Source organism: Sebastes fasciatus, chromosome 16, assembly GCF_043250625.1.
Source record: "Sebastes fasciatus isolate fSebFas1 chromosome 16, fSebFas1.pri, whole genome shotgun sequence".
Classification (NCBI taxonomy): domain Eukaryota; kingdom Metazoa; phylum Chordata; class Actinopteri; order Perciformes; family Sebastidae; genus Sebastes; species Sebastes fasciatus.
The window spans coordinates 13,128,912-13,147,876 of NC_133810.1; the positions used below are offsets into that span (position 1 = coordinate 13,128,912).

The 18,965-nt window shown below is 38.9% G+C and overlaps 2 protein-coding genes across 2 annotated transcripts in view; both read right to left on the reverse strand.

The window, feature by feature from the left end:
- LOC141753363 (four and a half LIM domains protein 1-like) overlaps nucleotides 1-18,965 on the reverse strand; it is a 138,941-nt gene that overhangs the window by 15,819 nt on the left and 104,157 nt on the right. The gene's annotated exons all lie outside the window — the stretch shown is intronic.
- On the reverse strand, nucleotides 721-14,830 carry LOC141753354 (sodium/hydrogen exchanger 6-like). Its single transcript, XM_074611928.1, has 16 exons — nucleotides 14,353-14,830; nucleotides 12,873-13,072; nucleotides 12,508-12,585; nucleotides 11,761-11,837; nucleotides 11,520-11,632; nucleotides 11,183-11,288; nucleotides 8,741-8,882; nucleotides 8,374-8,479; nucleotides 8,070-8,158; nucleotides 7,552-7,665; nucleotides 7,044-7,155; nucleotides 6,414-6,567; nucleotides 6,168-6,198; nucleotides 5,969-6,057; nucleotides 5,628-5,733; nucleotides 721-4,694 (listed from the first exon to the last, which is right to left on the reverse strand). The coding sequence occupies exons 1-16, from the start codon at nucleotides 14,630-14,632 to the stop codon at nucleotides 4,383-4,385; spliced, it is 2,109 nt and encodes a 702-aa protein (XP_074468029.1). The 5' UTR covers nucleotides 14,633-14,830; the 3' UTR covers nucleotides 721-4,382.

An 18,965-nucleotide genomic window follows, 5' to 3' on the forward strand; every position in this document is an offset into this window, starting at 1 on the left:
AAAAGCTTACAACATTACAGGGCATTGTTTAGGAAACCAATGGCAGTCGGGAAAAAATAATTTCTGATGGCTAGGATCAGCTAGGACAGACTGAACCTTCTTCAAGGTCCTGCTTTGGAACAGAGGAGTCAAGTCATTCAGGGTGGTGCCTGCAATTTTGCTGCACACTTTGACTACACCCTGCAACCTGTTCCTGTTTTTGAGAGTGAGCAACCCATACCAGCTGATAAAAGAGAAGGTCAAGACAGTGTGCTCCGGTCATGTAACCAGAACGTGGCGTTCCTTCACCAGATTTCACAATGGCTGCGGAGGCGTCACAAACGTTCTCATTTTACAGCTAAACCGTGCACTGCAAGACGATGCTGAAAACATTTGAGGCGAGAAATAGGCATTAACGTAACATAATATTGATTCATATTTGATCAGCGCTGCCTAGTTTGACCATTTGGTCGCAGTTCGCGAGTGATTGACAGCTGCCTCCTTTGAATGAACAGCCAATAGGAATGCTCTCTCTCTCTCTCTCTGAAGTGAGCTGGCCACCATGTTTCCACATCTGCCACCGTAGCTCTCCTACAAGCTTGAAACACTGGAGAAGTTTCAGTTGGTTGCAATCTGCAACCTCGCCACTAGATGCCGCCAGATCCTACACACTGCCACTTTAAACAGCCTAATGATATAGAACAATATGGGTTATACTGCACAATTTGAAAGAGCAAAGACTTGTCATTTTGAAGAATTGTTTTTATTTTCTTCTAGTACACTTGCAAGATGTGTGACCGAGACACTGTTAATAACTCAGGACTACACAGGGAACAATCTATTAAATCTGAGATACTTCCTCCTCAACATGAGTTCACATTTTAAAAACATTCACACATAGACCCTATTGCAGTTGTAGCCTACTTTTCACAAATACAACTGTCATTAACAGTTTCTACCAACAGTAGAAACATAAACATGTTCAGATTTTTTGTTTTAGGTGCGGATGCTATTGTAACATTACAACAGTTTTTTTTCAAAATTTCCATATAAACATATGTTTCTTTATGGTTCAATTACATTTAAACAACAAATGAAAATCAAAAGGTATCATACTGATAGAAAAAAAAATGTAAATTCACTCGTCCATATCTCTGGATGATTATGCAGAAACTTAAACCTCATGTTAAGGATAACGCTTGAAGATCAAAAAGACAACTCATGTGCAGCTTGACACAGTTAAAACAAACATTTGAATATTTGAAAATGGGATTTTTTTTACCAGCAATCAATATCACCCGGTAGAAAAAAAGAACAGACAGGGTTAACTCAGGGGATGCCTCAGTGCAAAATATCTCTCACTGAGGTGGGAAGAGAATATACGGACTTGGTTGCCAAACAAGGAAAGACACTGCATCAGTAAAACGTTGACGGTATGTTAAACTAACTAAACTATCTTTCCATTGACCTTACTGGCAAATAAAAAGCCAAAAAAGAGGTCACCAGGTTCTTGTTGCATTAAAAATCAGTCCCCAATAGTATAATTTTAAAATACCACATATACTTTTTGATAAAGTATTTTCCAAAATGATTCTATCCGATTAAAATATAAGTGATACTTAAGACTTTTGCTCTCTTTCGTCATCTTCACTCCACCATAGAGAGTCACCTAATGGCCTACTTATACTGGGAATATTCAACATCAGTCAAAGGGTTTTGTGTCATATAAAAACCAAGAAAGATAATATTACTGCACATTAGCAAATCAAAATATATACAAATCTACATGAAGTAATTGAATATCTGAATAGGCACTTTAAGTCAAAACAGTTCAGCCAGCCCTCAGAGTCATCTTTGATGATACAACATCACAAAGACACGGCAGTTGCTTTTTTTTTTTTGAAAGATGACGATAGAAAACCCAGAAACGGACATTAGCCCTAAAAACCACGTCAGTAGATTTGGACAATTTCATTCTGGCATCTGCCACACACACACACTCGTAAAATACACACACAGGGAAGCTCTAGTTTCCAAGTATAAAGTAGAAGGATCTGCTACAGAACAGAAAGGAGATTATTTTAACATGCACACACATGGTAAAGAACGACCTCCTCGGATGAAACATCCACCTCCCTCGTGACTTCCCTATACCGTACAATGTACCTCGCGTTGGGAAGAGTCGTAGTGCTTTGTTAGGGAAAAAGGTGCATCACAACAGCCTTTCACCACCGAGCAGCCCTATTATTGAACAGGGCAAGATAATCATTAGTGTCACCCCACAAAACAATAAATAAATAATAAATAAATAAACAAATCATTATATAAATAAATATTTTTTTGTTAAATAAATAAAAAGTGAAAAGACTGATCAAGAAGAGAAGAGGCAGGCAGTGTTAAAAAATGGACTCTGTTATGAAAACAGTTTGAGTTTTTTGGCCGAATAGTGTCTACTTACAGTCTTGTTTCTTTTAAAATTCACTCCCAATACTGCTTCTATCACAAATATCAATGTTGGCCAATCACAATCCCCAGTTCCTCCTCTTTGAACCTTCTCCATCAATGAGCTTCGAGAGGGAGGCAAACGTACCGGATACTTAGGCACTGTTCAGACATGGTATTACCATGTTTCCTGGGTGATCGGATCACAAGTGGACAGCTCTAAGTACAGGTGTGAACGCACTCAAGACGCACAGAGATCCGATTGCTCACACCACATTCAGAGGCGGTCTGGGCCACATACAGTATGGCCACATTCTTTTAGCAGTGTGTACGCAAATGTGTCCTGGGAATAAACAGGCAGCCGTGAGTGCTTGTCTGCCTCGCAACATGAAAACGGCTTTTGTGCTCTACTGTATCCTGTCGGTACAACTGTATTTTAATATTACACAGCTGTGTTGAATACTCGATTCTGATTGGTCAATCCCAGCGTTCTGCAGTCTGTAATTTCTTTATAACAGACCGTTGCTATGTATAACATACCGTTGCTATGGGCGCAGCTCTGATGTCGGACTCTGGCGGACCGTTTTGGTGTCAAAATAATGATTTCTTAAGTAAGTAACCATGTAATAAGCGGGATAATGTACAGCTAGTGGGTCATTGATGTGAAAGAATCCCAGACAGGGCGATGCGAGAAGAATCGCGAGCATCAGCTCGCTGTACATTATCCCTTACATACAGTATCTTATTTATAGGCTACATATCTACAGACTGGCAGACTAGGCACACAAAGTGCATTATTATCATACTGTCGGAGATGTGTCAGTGTTTTTGTTCTGGTGTTCTGCATGGAGCTGACACCCGTTCGCCCCTCACTCGCTCTCATTCCCAGCCATGAAGCTCTGTACCCCGCTGTTGAGCGGTGTCGACGCCATGGAGGTCCCCAGGGACCGCCGGTACAATAACCTTTTATTTTGATGTTAATAAAATGTACCCAAATTCACGAATATGTAGGATATCACTACTGACATTCGTGTAATATTACATCACAACATCTGCTGTATTAGCCGTGTGTTTACTACGTGTTTAATTGCATATAGAGCGGGGAAGTGAGACCGGATCACAAATGGTCACTCGAGACGCATGCGGAGATGCATTTTACTGCGAGGTGTGAACAGATGTACTCAAACCTGTCCACTTGTGATCGGATCACTCGGGACGCATGTTAATGCCAGATCTGAACAGGGCCTTAGATGAGTAAGATTAGTAATGTGGCTGTAGTGTAAATACTCTTTGACACCACTGAAATGTAAGTAAGTGGTACCAGAGCAACGTTTTAGAGTGCTTGTACAGTGAGCTAAATGATACTGTAGGTCATCTTACAAATACTTGAAAGAAGCTAGACACATACAGGTCCTGTTGTCAGGAGCAACTTCACCACAGAGAAAAGGGTAAACTGCATATGTAACGTTTAGGGATCGCCCCATAAAGCCGGAGAGAGTTTTTATAGAGCGTAGATCACAGCACTGGCATTACACCACAGTAGTACGAACGTAGGAGCAAATACTACAGCCCCATTTTTTTTTTTAGCTTCCCCCAATGGTGGCTAAATGTGCATCTCGCATGATTTTAAGTAACCTTTAGCCTTGAGGTGCACTTGATCTACAGTACCTTGCCTTACATATGTAGTGCATTCACATTCAAGATTACAGTAATCCACCTAAATGGTGAGTTAAATCAAGCGCGCCTCAAGTTTGTCACAAAGCTGAGGCTATTTTAAAACCAGAGTGTTAGAGGTGGTCCCCGTCAACACGGCGACTTTTACGTGAAGCAGTTTGTTTTTCAATCAAAAAATCCAAACAAATCAACTAACAGATTTTGTTGTGAAATCTAATTAGATGATTTGTGATTTTTTTTTTTTAAAGCTGAAAACAACAAACTGCATCCTGACAGTGTAAGCCTTCTTACAGTCTGTGCCTGCGAGGTTCGGAGCGTGGCGGGGAGGGTGGCGGGGGCAGGGTGACAGTGGTCGGGGGGTCCACTGGGTCATCCATCGGCAGGACCAGGCGGGTGCCCCTGATCGCCACTTCATGTTCCGCCAAGCCAAGCTCGTGATCCAGACCGTCATCAGACGGGCCGCCCCCGGTGCTGGAGGGGCGGTTGATGGTGCGGGATCCGGATGCATCCGTGCTGACGGTGATGTCGGCGTACATGGAGCTCACGCTGGCGTCGTTTAGGATGAAGTCGGAGTCATCGTCGTGGAGCTGGCCTTCGTTCTGATGAGAGGAAAGAGAAAAAGAAAAGTAAGGGAATGAAAAGATGAAGATGAATCAAGGTTATAATCGTTTTAGTTTTCATTTTTTTTTGTTTTTACTCTTCAGTTTTATTTTAGTTTAGTTTTAGTTAGTTTTCAGAGTGTGTTTGCTAGATTTAGTTTAGTTTCAGTTTTTCAGAAAGGTTTAGTTTTTATAGACTTAGTTTTACAATAGTTTTAGTTTGTTCTGTTAGTATGTAGCTATATACACACAAAATACATGGTTGGAGAACTGTGTAGGAATGGCCATAATGTTAAATGTTTAATTTTCACATTCCATGATGTCTGCTTTTTTTGGTTGTGACATATTATTTATAGCTAAAAAAACTAAATCTGAAATGAATTTACATTCATTTTTATTAGTTTTGTACCCAGACAATATTGTTTCAGTTTAGTTTAAATAAAAGGATACAGTTTGTATTTAATTTCAGTTTACTATAAATATTTTTCACTGCTTATTTTTGTTTTAGTTTATTATAATAACCCTGAGATGAACACAATCACAGGAGAAGGAGAGAAGAACTGGAAAAATTGCTACTTTAAATAAAAGTGAAATCCAAATTTCAACACACAAGTTTATGACCTGTTAGGATTCCTAATTATGTCTTTAAATACATGGACTAACACTACAAAAAGCTATTAAGTGAGTTTAAAATTTAATTATTGTTCATCTTAAATGTGGTAAAACAGGTATATATTATTATTATATATATATATATATATATATATATATATATTCAAATAGCAATTAGTAAAGAAACACAAAAATGTCAAACTCACATATGACACTATTACATCTGTAAATATCCGTGTATTTCAGCTGGTCAAGAAGTTACTGATTGGGTCTTTACAAAGTGCTACTTTAACCGTATAACACTATGCAGTGTGTCCAAACCTCATAGGCCTGTGGGCTGGTGAGGCATCGTGCCAGCGGTCCACAACAAGCAGGCATAGTAGCAGTGAGAGGAGGGCCGCTGTGGGTCAGGAGGGGCTTCAGGTAGCTGGAGAACAAGCTCTTGTCAAGGATTAGTAACAGTTTTTACAACACTTGCTTTCAATGTAATTTCTTTCAGTGTAATTTAATTGGTCAATAATCTAACTATCAGAAGTGCCTTATCTGTACAGAAAGATGAAGTTAGTTTGGAAAGAGCTCCCTCTGGTGTCCAAAGTTGAATCCAGCATCCACACTTCTGAAAATGGGATTTTAAATATGTGATCTGTTGCTTAAAAGGATACTTGTGGTCAAAGTTATACCAGATCCTGAAGGGCCAGGCGCTCTCATGTTTGGTGTTCCTCCGCTGCGACCCATCCAACACCGCTGTACTCTGTTACGCAGAACATGTTTAATTTGTTACTGTTTCACTACTTAGAAATCTTTACTTTTACAAAAAAAATAATGAAAAACAAGAGATTTCAATTTGTGCGAATTACTTACAGAGTGGTCTTGATCGGAGTCAACACCCACACTGAAAGAGAAAAGGTAGCAGCAGTGACTTTGACAGAAAAACATTCAACAGAGGGGATGAAACAGAGAGACATACAAACTAGGGCTGTCAATTGATTAACAAATATAATCATGATTAATCGCAAAGAAATTAGTGTCGCTAAAAACAATGTGCGTTAATGTGTTATTATGGCGTTAACTTTGACAGCCCTGATACAAACGGATGCCCAGCCTTACGGTATGCTCATGAAAGACAGCATGGGCATGGTGCCCCCTCCACAGATCCACACAGTGAAGAAGACAATTAGGAGGGTGGTTGAAAACATCATCTGACGGGCGTAAGTCGCTGTGTCTCGGATTGAAAGAGCAAAGGTCATCGCCCCACGCAGACCTGGAGGAGACGGACAACAAGACAGCGTGAGAATGAGAAACGGGGTGTGTGTTTCATCAGAAGACAGCGTGGGAGAGACGTTGCGTGACGCCTTCGGCACAGTATGCTAATGCAGGTGTTTTTTCCTCTCAGGGCTGATGGTATAGAAACAATTACGTGCACAGACATGTAGGGGGATTTCTATTATTAGCCAGTTTCAACAGTAAATGTCTGCTGACATAGGGGCTGTTATTCATAACAATACTGTATCGAAGTAGGAGTGTTGCTGGTCTAGAAGGAGACTGTCTTCACACGCCATTATCTAGGCTAATGTTTTTTTAACTACAGGCTTGAATCTGCTCCGTTCCACTGACAGTTTATTTTTAATGGAACCAAGTCCCAGCTGAGAAGTAGTTTAGTCATTTTGGTCCAAGCCTGAGAAACTTAAAAAGGACTCCGTAGTTGACAACAGAGACTTTACTGTCTCCACTCCGTACCTGCAAACATCATGACATGCTGACAGTTGGATCCAATCTTGTTCTTGCGGCCCAGGTTGAGCAGGAAGGACAAAGGGTAGATGTTTGCCGCCCTGCCAAGAAACACCGCCACCTGCACAACGCAGCAAGGTCAAGGACGCAATAACACTGCAACGTAAAACTGCAACGTAAAACTGCAACGTAACACAGCGCGGGCAAGCTGGGATGGAAAATAATCGTGGGTAGACGGCAGTTCAGAAATTCTATGTCATCGTTGACTAATCTGTGTTTTAAATGTCACTGTTATTCTTGGGCTCCCTGAAGCACTGAAATATTCTTTAAAATACATATACTGTGTGAATGCACTGATAATATTATCAGCATTAGTTGCTATCTATAACTGATGCGAAGAGGTCCAGCCTGCAATATAGGTGGTTTAATGGTTTATATATGGTTATGTGCAACCAAGATTCATTGCCAGATAACCAATCATTTCCTGAGCATTAACACCGATCAGAGTAAAGGATACAAAGGCTCCGATGATGAACATGGGGTTGAACACATGTGACTGGAAGGAGAAGAGAGTCAGACCCATGTAGGAGAAGATGAAGTTCTCGGCCAGGAAGTTCAGCAGCTCAAACAACTGATTGGGAGAAGAGACAAACAACAAATATATATATATTTATATTCTAAATAGGGCTGTCAAATTTAACGCGATAACGCCTTAACACAAATGTTTATTATATATATATACACAGTATGTCATACTAGCCTGTCGTGAAGGAGGTTAAATAACGCTCCAAATTTAAGCAAAATTTTAGAAAGGGGAAACTGTCAAGGCCATTTTCAAAAGGGGTCCCTTGACCTCTGACCTCAAGATATGTGAATGAAAATGCGTACTATAGGTACCAATGAGTCTACCCTTGTTCTTGCGCCATAAAATCAACTAAGATAGGACTAAAAACCAAGAAAGAACCAGAGCTCAGGTAAGATTTATATCTAAATAAAGTGAGTAAATGTGACAAAAGATATGTGATTGCACATCACCTGTTTGGTCCTGTCCTGAGAGTCGGGGGAGAGATTGTTGAAGGTGTAGTGAGCCTGAGTGATCCCACAGAACAGCACAGCCACTACGCCTGGATGAACACAAACATACACAAGTCAAGTGAGAAAAAAAAACATTAATGTTAAACCCTGGTCACTATAAATATTTGATAGGGTGAAAACTAAGAACAATCAAATGATTAAAAAGTAATTAAAAGTAATTTATGTTTGTTCCTAAGACTAACACAAAGTCAAAATGTGATGCAGAATTTCACAGTTTAAATTGCATGCATGTGTGCAGGCGTACCTGTGAAACCGCAGGCCTCAGCCAATAGGAAGGTGCTCCAGGACATGAGGAAGAAGAGAGCCGTCTCTAGCAAGGGGAAATCCCTCAGCTTAGTGAACTTGGTCACGTGACGAAAACTTAAAGTCAAGGAGCAAAACAAGAATTGCCACATCCTCTGTCAACCTGCGGTGTGTAACTGCAAATGAAGTAAGAAAGACATCGTTGTATAAACTGTATAAGTAAATAACCACTGTTCTATCTTATCGTAGAAAGAGACAATTTAGGCTACAACCAGATACAACCTACAACAGATTTTCTGGTTCCAAGTCAAATAAGACTTGAAGCTATAAAAGTATTATGTAATGGTGAGCATTAGGTGAAAGGATATGAGAGCGGTCATGACTCCAGTGGCCACCCCAAGAGCAAAGGATCCACTAAAGACGCCCAGGAAGACGCCGAAGGATTTCAATATGGCCATGGCCTCAAAGCTGTGGCTGTTGTCTCCTGCAGGCTGGTACGCCCCGATGGAGCTGTAGGGCAGATAGAGTACAAATAAAATCATTTACATGGAAAAAGGAAGTAGACACTTAACTGGTCAAATGTTAATCACATGCTAACATAAATAAACAAACTGAGATTTTCAAGATGAAGTCAGGCATCAAATCAAACCTGCAGCAACCCAAATCCAATAATGGCTGGATATCACCAGCCTGGTGTTTATCTGATTGTTACTTTTTCTTTAGGGGAAACCAAAATCCTCTAAATTTATACACAAAAACTTCACACACATGGACTGGAGTTGGGTTTTACAGTCATAAAAAGGGAAAGTTAGGGTGTTTCATGCTTTATTCGAATAAGATCTTGGATCTCTCAGCACCATTTGGTTGATATTCAATAAGAGTATTAATAAGTAGAGAAACAGGCAATTCAGGTGTGACCCCTTTATGAGGAGTCATGCCCGAATGACCTCAAGACCAACAAAGCAAATCAACAGCACTAATATCAGCAGTAATAAACCTTTTACACACATAAATTACCAAAACTTTAAAGGGTAACTTTGATATTTTCCAACCTGTTTTCTCATGTTTTTGTGGCTTACTGACTAATAGGGACAACAATTCCTGAAATTGGTCCAGCATTGAGGGAGAGTAGACGGCAGCCGTTCACATGCTGCAATATGGTGCTATTGGGGCAAGCTGGCACCATCATTTACGTCCACTTAAAGTTCTTGTTTTTGCCATGATTGTTATTATAAGTGTCTGACATTATGGAAAGAGTCTCACTCAAGGAGAAATCTCGTTCTGAAATCTGGCGAGGTGACGGAAGAAAGCGGTGGAATAGTGAAATACATCCCAGGTGGAAACGCGAGTGTTTATAGTGTTGGAGTACAGAAAGTGTAGCTTAGTGTTATCCATAAGATTTTCATAGTCATGGCTGAATATTTAGATGATGTTGACAATGTAGATGAGGTCTTTGAATTCGATGGCCGCCCATATTTATTTGAGCCAGAGTATACCGATATTCAGATTTCACAACAAGACTTCTCGTCGAGCGCGACTTGGACACAATAACAAACAGACTGGATCAAGTGAAAGGTAAGAAAAACATTGTATCTCGCTGTAGGGTCCTTTCTATAATGTTGCCAGACACTTATAACAACAATCTGAGCCTGTCAGTGGCAAAAACAAGCACTTTTAGTGAATGTAATGTTACATTGACACTGCTCACTTGCCCGCGCAGCTCGTTTCCCGGCTACCGGTTACAGTGTTCTCCCTCAATACTGGACCAATTTCAGAAATCGTTGTCCCCATTAGTCAGGTAGACACAAAAATATGAAAAAATAGGGTCCAGGTTGAAAAATACCAAAGTTACCCTTTAATGAAAAAAAGTAGTATTTTCTGGTCATTTGCAGAGTCTATAGAGAAAACTGAAAAAAAGATACGAGGGATGGATATGAGGGCAGTGATCATCCTAATGGGTGGTGGTTCAAGGCTACATTCTAAGAAAAATATCTGCATCGCATCGACTGAGTTGAGATGATCAGGTTCTAATGCTATAACTCTGCCAGGACAATCTCGCAAACAGCCCCCCACCCACCGGGGAGTCACTGTCTGGTTTTCTCCCAACCAGTCCTTCTCCCCCTCTGGCCAGACCGGGCCATCATCTCCTGGGGAGCGTACAGCTCCAGCCCCCTGCCTACCCTGCTTCTCCAAGCGGAGGAGAACACTGCATACATACGTTCAGGTCAAGCAGGCGATGAATGACACGGATGGGTGAAGGAAGGCAAGCAGTGAAATGACAGGGACTGATGTTAGTATGATCCGTGTGCAACGTACAACACAAAAAGATGAATTTGCCACAATTAGCCTCATTACAGTGTAGGTCATTAACACAGAACTAGAAATTGAAGAATAGGTTCACATCATTTTTTCAAGTCTATCTTAAAGTAACACTTATTTCTCCTGTCCATAATGGCCATTCAAATATTCATTTCTAATGCAATTCTAATTTAAGCGATGATGAATGAGATCCACAGCCATCGTTCTGTGTTAAAATACATTTTTAAATTCAGTTTAAGAGGGCTGTGGATATTGTCCCCCATCACTGCTATTGGAGACAGGAAGATAATAAAGTATGGGCTAGGGGAAGGCAACTAACAACTCTTGAAATGTGCATATTGTTTTGAGATATACTTTACAAAATGTTAACCTATCCTTTAATGTGAAACTACTGCTGCTTTGATGAAAAAGAAGTGGACAATACTGTAGCTGTATGCGCTGTGTGTGTGTGTATGTATCTGCAGTGTGTAATTAAATGAATCAATGCTTACGAAGAGAGGACGATGGCCACAGCATCATTGAGGACGCTCTCCCCAAAGAGTAAAGCGTACAGGTCCACATCTACTTTTAGCTCATTGAAGATAGCCAGCACCGTTACTGAGACACAGAGAGGAGAAAAAAAACACTTAAATTGGCAGTAGGCAGTATATTTTTGGCATCATTGGGCAAAAAATTCCATTATAACCTTTCAGCATATTGTAATTCAAGTGTTCTGAGAGATAACTAGACTACTGCACCTCATCATGGCTCTGTTTTCAAGCTTCCATAATGCACATACAGACAGTCTGTGAATATATAGGTGCTGAAAGCTAACATGGCGCTGCCTACTTGGGTCTGTGGCTGAAACGATGGCCCCAAAGAAGAGGCAGTCAGTAAAGAAGAAATCTCCCCCAAGCTGGCCCACAACTTTCATGAAGGACACAACGCCATACATGATCAGCCTAAGAGGAAAGAAGAAAGTCATAAAAGACACTGGCACCTCTTGCCCATTCAATAAACTCTATAGCTTCAATCTGTTACTCTATTTCAGTCTGAATGTAGATATTTTAGAGATAAACAAATGACTTACCCAATAACAAAGCAGGAGATAACAGTTCCCACGAAAGCATAGGCCAGGATGGAGCCGATGTTTCTGAAGAAATGTCTCTGAGACGGACAAGGACACAGATTTATCAAAACAGAGGCTGTCTAGTACTGGTATGAGGGGTGGAAGTAACACAAAATAATTGATAAAAATGGAGGTGATGAAAATACATGTGAATTGAAAAATGTAGTGATAAATCATCAAGTGATTTTATCAATTTAAAGTCGATTTGACTAAAACAGTCGTGATATGATGAAAGCAGAGCCGTGTTTCATCATTTTCACCATCTTACATTCATCATTCACTGCACAAGGTTGACATTTATCATTTAAGGAAAGTGACCTCAAGGGCTGTTTTCACTATATCATGACTGTTTTAGTCAAATCAGCTTAAAATGAATCAAATCACTTGATCATTTATCACTACATTTTTCATTTCCCATCCATTTTTATGGCTCCATTTTTCAATTCACATGCATTTTCATCACCTCTATTTCCATCAATTCATTTTTGTTAATTCCACCCCTCATAGTACTAGTAGTTAGTCTGGGGCAATATAGACAAATATCACAATAATCATTAAAAAAGCAGCTCAATATGTTTGCAAACTTAAAGATTAACAAGGCCTATTAATAAAAACATATTAGCTTATTTTTTAAAGGTCTAATTTGTGAGAAATCCCAATCTTTCAATTACATAATTAGTGTGGCATAAGTCGTTTTATCCCTCTTACCCTTTTCAGACTGTAACCGGCGTGGAAGATGATCGGAGGCAGCAAAATGTTGAAAAACACTTCTGGGTCAAAGGTCACCTGAAGACAGTAGTAAGTTATAAGAGGTTATACAGCTGTTTTCAAGTAGTGAATTCCCCATATGTTGAACCTGACACCTTTCCAACATGCTTTAGAGCCCAAACTAGTCAATTAACACAATTTACAAACATATTCATAGACAGTGATTATGTTTAGATACATGACAAAGTAAGCAGAGGTTGTTTTTCACACAATAAAACATATTTTTCTGCTGGTAATTTCATACGAGAGCAGCACACACACAAAAAAAACAACCACTTGCACCCTCCATCTGTTCATCCCCTTGCCTTTCTCAGCATCTCATCGTCCTGCACTTGGTGACCATTGCCCCGGCTGACTTCCCCCTTCAGAGTGTACTCGTAGAATCGCCCGCTGACGTTGACCAGCAGGGTAGAGGGACTGGCGTTGACAGCACAGCTGAGGATCACGTCACTCATGCTCTGGGGCACGTGGACGCCGAACCGCAGGATCACACCCACCAACAGGCCTTCAGGGAGGAGGAGAGAGGGAGTTAAGGAAAAGCAGTTAGCCAAGGATCTGTAGTAAATAATAATTGTAATTATATAATTTATTTAAATTAGGGCTGTCCTGAAGACCATTTTTTGGGCTTCAAAGCTTCGGTGAGAAATATTCTAAGGTATTTGGTGTGCTAAATACTAATTAGATTAGGGTCTTACAAAAAATATTAAAGGTCCCATATTGTAAAAAGTGACATATTCATGGCTTTTATATTATAAAGAAGGTTTATGTGCGATATAAATACTGTGAAAGTATCGAAACGCTTAATCCACAAAGAAATACACAAAGCCCGTATTCAAAACTGAGTTTTTGAAACAAGCCGTCAGGATTTCTGTCCATTTGTGATGTCACAAATATACAATATTTAGACCATTTCACAGTTTTAAATGTAAACATTCTAAATGGGTCTCAGTTTATTTCTTGTTGCGGTGTATGTGAATGACATCAGCTGACATGAAGTAAACATGGACCTAAGCTGTTGCCTAGCAACGCAATTCTGTAGCAATTCCATTGAAATGTACTAAAACGGAGCGTTTCAGACAGAGGGTGAATATTCAGGCAGACAGTACGCGGAAATTAAAGCTTTTTTTTAACATTGAAGCATGTAAACATGTTCTAGTAGAAACCCAAAATACAAGTATGAACCTGAAAATGAGCATGATATGTCCCCTTTAATTAGGACAAGTATAGGGGCATCATTGCAAAAGATCATTTATTCAACCAATGCTTCTCACTGCATACTGATAACAGGTTGACTAGTTAAAGGGGATGATGAGCTACTTTAATGTCTTATATTTTCCAATAATTGTAGCTGTTACCAATTTATTGATTTAACAACTAACAAAAACACAATAAAATGTCAATACCACCATCCTTAAGCAGTTATGTAATATGTAACAGTATAATACTGAATAAATGATATTCCTTTTGAATGCCTAAATTAACAGTATGCTGATCTGATATCATACAGCCTCTTGTATGTCTCCTGAAACCTGAGAACAAGCTGTCACTGAGCTTACTGGTTGAGTTTGAGAATCTAATGCTGGGAGCCAGCCAAGGCCTATAGAAAGGAGGCTAGGACAATGGTCTTGGAATGTGTGGTATTGTGCATGCGCAGTGTAACTGAAGTGTAGGCCAGATTCTACTACGCATGCGTCATACCCCGTAGATATGACGCGTGTCCTAGCCTCCTTCAATAGGCCTTGGAGCCAGCTAGCATTGATGCTAATGCTGAGTTAGAGGTCTTACCATAGATCATGGCAAGTCCTGTTTCGTGCAGGAACCTGAACCGTCGGTGTTTGAACAGCCATATGGTTAAAATGGTGAGAGTTAGCAGCATAATGAAGATGAGTAGGTTGGCACTGTCCTGTCGGTGGCTCTCCTCAGCCAGCCTCTCTGTGGAGATGTTGTCCATCGCACTGCTGCTGTCTCCTCGGCTACCGACGAGCAGCAGAGTCAACAGAAAAGACAACAACTGAAGCGCTTTAGACGGTTTAACACCAACAAAGCGTCTCGGTGTGAATCCCATTGTGGCCTCTCTGTGAAACGGTTCACATTTGTGGTTGAATTAGTGTCGTTATAAGGTGGAAAAACTACTACTGCGGCCAAATGACAGCTTCTTCCGCAGCTGTTATCAAAACACTGCAACTTCCGGTTCTTCAAAATAAAAGTCAGCCTATGTGACTAGTGGTACTCATAACAAACAAACAGCGACCCCTTTATGCATGGTGTTTGAAGGTTGAGATTTGTTGTCATGACACAGTAACATGAAAACATAAACACAAACAAACAAACAAGAATAAAACTTCTTTAAAAATTATTTTTATCCTGGGATTTCTCCCCTCTGTGTCAAGTGCAAAAGAGAGGTTGGGTCTTACATACATTGTGTTTGGGACTGCCATCTGATATCTAATTTCTGGGGAAAAGTCTCACAGGAACTTTACTCTATTTTTAATAAGGAAACACAAATTAATTCTGGTCTGTTTTTGCTGAATCTTTCAGGGGAAGGGCTCTCTTTGACAGAGTGTCCAACAAAAACTTCTGAACAAGCTTCTCCTATTAGCCAAAAGATGCATTTTATTCCAATGGATTAAGCCCAGACCTCCTACTGTTAACCAGTGGTATGGTGACATTTTTAAAGTTTTGCCAATGGAGCGCTTGAGCTCAATCTTGAAGGGGAATGAGAGGGTTTTCGATGAGTTGTGGGCACCTTTTCTAAACCACCTCCCAAACTGTACAGCAGATTTAATACATAGGGGGCATTGCACTGTGGACTGGCGCCCTTCCAGTGCCCCCATGAGTGTCTAACGTTCTTCTCTGGGCATTTTACTGCCTTGCCTTGGCTGTGTATTCTCTGATTTGTATAATATACCCAAGCCCTGAGACTTCTGCATAATGTCTTTTCATGTAATGTATAGATCTACATACCATGCCGTTTTGTTTCTGTTTTTCCAAACTTTGGGGTCTGCGACCTGTCATTGCTGTCACGTGATTTCTGTATTTGTGTTGTATTTTGATTTTGAAAATTCAATAAAATATTGTGGAAAAAAATAAATAAGAATAAAACAGAAAATATGTTACACATATTTAGCACATTAGTACATAATGTTTAGGCAGTTACACAGGACAGTTCCTTTAATGTCTATTGTGTGTCTAATGTGCATTGGAGACACTGTAGCTCAATTGTAATAATTAAAGGTCTCATTGATAAAATTTTTATGTAGACAAATATTTAAAATAAATTATAATAATACATCCACAGAACCTTTAGAAAGGTACTGAATAAAAGTATGGCTTTTCCTGAAAATAATATTATGATTGTGAATTAATCATTTTAAAAAATTTTGACGGGTACAAAATGAATGTTTTGTTTAAATCTGTGAAGTAAAGGGAATAATCTATACAGACTATTAGTTTTGGATTTCTATTCAGAATTTAAAAGTAAAATGTTGTAATAATTGCAATGTGTGTTTTTAACTTTACCCAATAACTAAAGTTGAAAAAAGGACATTTGTTTTTAAAATCTCTCATGTGTTTAGAGTCTGTTTTTATTAACATGCTTTCACAATTGATCATTGAAGTAGCCATGCAAGTCACATCTGCAGGAAAAAGTAATGAAATTATTTCACGGAAGGAAGCTGGCTTGTATAATCACCTAATCATCACACACAGGCACTCTTTCACACAGAGTCACATTCACAGTAAAGGGTTGCAACAAGGGTTGTTTAGTATCTTTCTTAGGTCTAATTTTGAGTTACGTTCTTGATTTTCTTGCTTTGGAAAGTTGATGCTTTTACTCAATAAATAAAAGTAAAAAAATACTGCATTTACTTCACTTTAAAAAGCATCTGCAGTTACAGCTAACACAACTGGCAAACAAGTCAATGCGACCACAATCAGAGGTTGTTTTGAATGATTACTCAAATATTTTATTATTCAACCAATGCTCCTCTAATACTTGCTCACCCACATGGTCACTGTATTGATTTTTAACTTCATTTCTGGTCTTATTTATAACTTTAATGCAGCTGTGATGGTCTTGACTATGGATAGACCCATATTTATACATAAAGCACACCAATAGGCAAACAAGATTTATGATGACAGGTGTAGTTCATCCAAAACAACGTGATTAAAAACATATTCACAATGCTTTTAAATAAATATCAAACATGCTATTTATGCCATATTCATCATCTCATATAGCAGAAAGCCCATCACCTACGTTATAAAATATTACATTACATTGAGGTAGAGGAAAAAAGTAAAGAAGAGATATTTAATACTTATACAATAAATTGGGTTTAAAACACCCTTCTAAATAAGTTATCTATATCAAATCCCAATATGGAAAAAGACACACCTGTTGTATAACATTTTGTTGTTTTAATTTTTACAAATATGTGTGTCAGAATATATAAATATAACTGTATATATAAGAAGAGCCATCATAGTACAACCACAAATATTAGAGAAAATGTTTGATCTCATAATCTTGATTGAAACCTCTGGGTGAGAGTGTCTGGAGAGTGAAAATATAGTAGCGATCTAACATGCTCGATATCAGTAATATACATTTTTATTTCCAGTATTTCATTTTACCACGTAACTGATGAATGGCTGCAAACCACTCAGAGATAAGCAAATTGCCTCTACATTTTCTATGTAAATGTACAGAGAAAAGACTGCAGTTCAGTCATTTTCACACGTACAAAAAACCCTGTCCAGTTCGCTGTAATGTGCGTAGATGAGCTGATTTCCTGTGAAAGGTAATAGATGTGGGGGTTGAGTGATTGTTGTAGATAAAATTAGTTGCGTAATAACTCTTTTTTGCTAATACTGATAGTTGGCAAAAGATCACTGGCCAATTTGTGTTCTGGGACATATCACAAACGACGGAGTTATGATTTTGTTTTAATTTCAGCATAATGTATTTTGCAATTGCATGCATTTTAAGTGAACGTACTAAGATCACCATCCTGTGTTGATTTTGATAATACACCCAAAATATAGCACTATATAAATTAAGTTAAGTTAGATAAGTTGAATCAACAAAACAGGAGTCTTCCTGCACGGTTACATACATTTTGGAAGTGTTGTTACTCTCAGAATTGCAGTGCATATAATACAGGTTACTAAAAATAAATACTGTAGGTATGTATTTAATTATTCAATAAAGAAGATTTATGAATAATGTGTCTGTGTGTTGCTGTTCACTCTTCAGATAGATCTTCTCAATCTTTATTTCTGAAACAGTTTCCTCTGACAGGAAACCCACAAAACTCAACTTTGGAACAGCACACACACAAAGATCTGATATCATGTGACCCTGTCAGGCAAAAAGTATGTTTTAGCTCTTTATTCCTCTTGTTAAAAAGACTGACATGATGCTACACATTCTATACTGTCTATATAACCAACTATACTTAAATTCAATGTGCGTGTTTTGATTTGATTTAATTCTGTCATAAAGAACGTCAACATGACACGCTTGTCAAAATATTCAAAAAAGAAAACCAAAGCAATCTTGGAAAGACAGTCTTCAGATATTTTGTCCCACTTGTCTAGAATAATTTACAGAGTAGACTGAAACTTGACACTCTGATAGACAGGGCAATTCAAACATTTGGTTAGAGGTTCTATTGATTTTTCGGTGTAACTGATTTACATAATATGCTTGTAACTTTAATAGGGCTGTCAATCGATTAAAATATTTAATCACGATTAATCGCAAATTAATCACATTTAATTTAACTGTTCAAAATGTACCTTAAAGGGAGATTTGTCAAGTATTTAAAACTCTTATCAGCATGCTATCAGAGTTATATAATGTTGGTTTAATGCCAGTAATTGCTGCCCTACTTCCATGTCATCACGCTGTATTTAATGCACTCCCCCAGCTTTTGAGATATCCATCTTTCTCCATCTCACTAGGATGTCTGCCTCCACCTCAGTGTCTACCGGCTCCTCTTCCACCTCCACTGTCACCTCCTCCTCTGAGGAGCAGCAGGTTTCTGTATAGGAGGCATCTCAAAGAGGGGTGGATATCCCAAACCTTTACAATCCAGATTGTCCTATGTTACACATATTAAGCACATTTAGCACCTGCAGGGTAGAAATATCTGAAAATAATGTTTTGGCAGTTACACAGAACAGTTCCTTTAATGTCTATTGTGTGTCTAATGTGCATTGGAGACACTGTGTAGCTCTTGGGCAATTATATTTAATAAATATAAAAATTAAAGGTCTAATTGACAACATTTTCATATAGACAAATATTGAAAAAAAAAAAAAAAACTAATATATCCACAGAGCCTTTAGAATGGTGCCGAATAAAAGTACGGCCTTCACTCACACACCGC

Bases quoted from the DNA above. Each gene is read 5' to 3' on its own strand.
- LOC141753354 (XM_074611928.1), bottom strand. From the start codon at position 14,632: ATGGGATTCACACCGAGACGCTTTGTTGGTGTTAAACCGTCTAAAGCG. The intron at 12,586-12,872 runs GCAAGGGGATGA...TACTGTCTTCAG, and splicing joins ACGATGAGATGCTGAGAAAG to GTGACCTTTGACCCAGAAGT. The intron at 11,633-11,760 runs GTAAGTCATTTG...CTTTCCTCTTAG, and splicing joins ATCTCCTGCTTTGTTATTGG to GCTGATCATGTATGGCGTTG.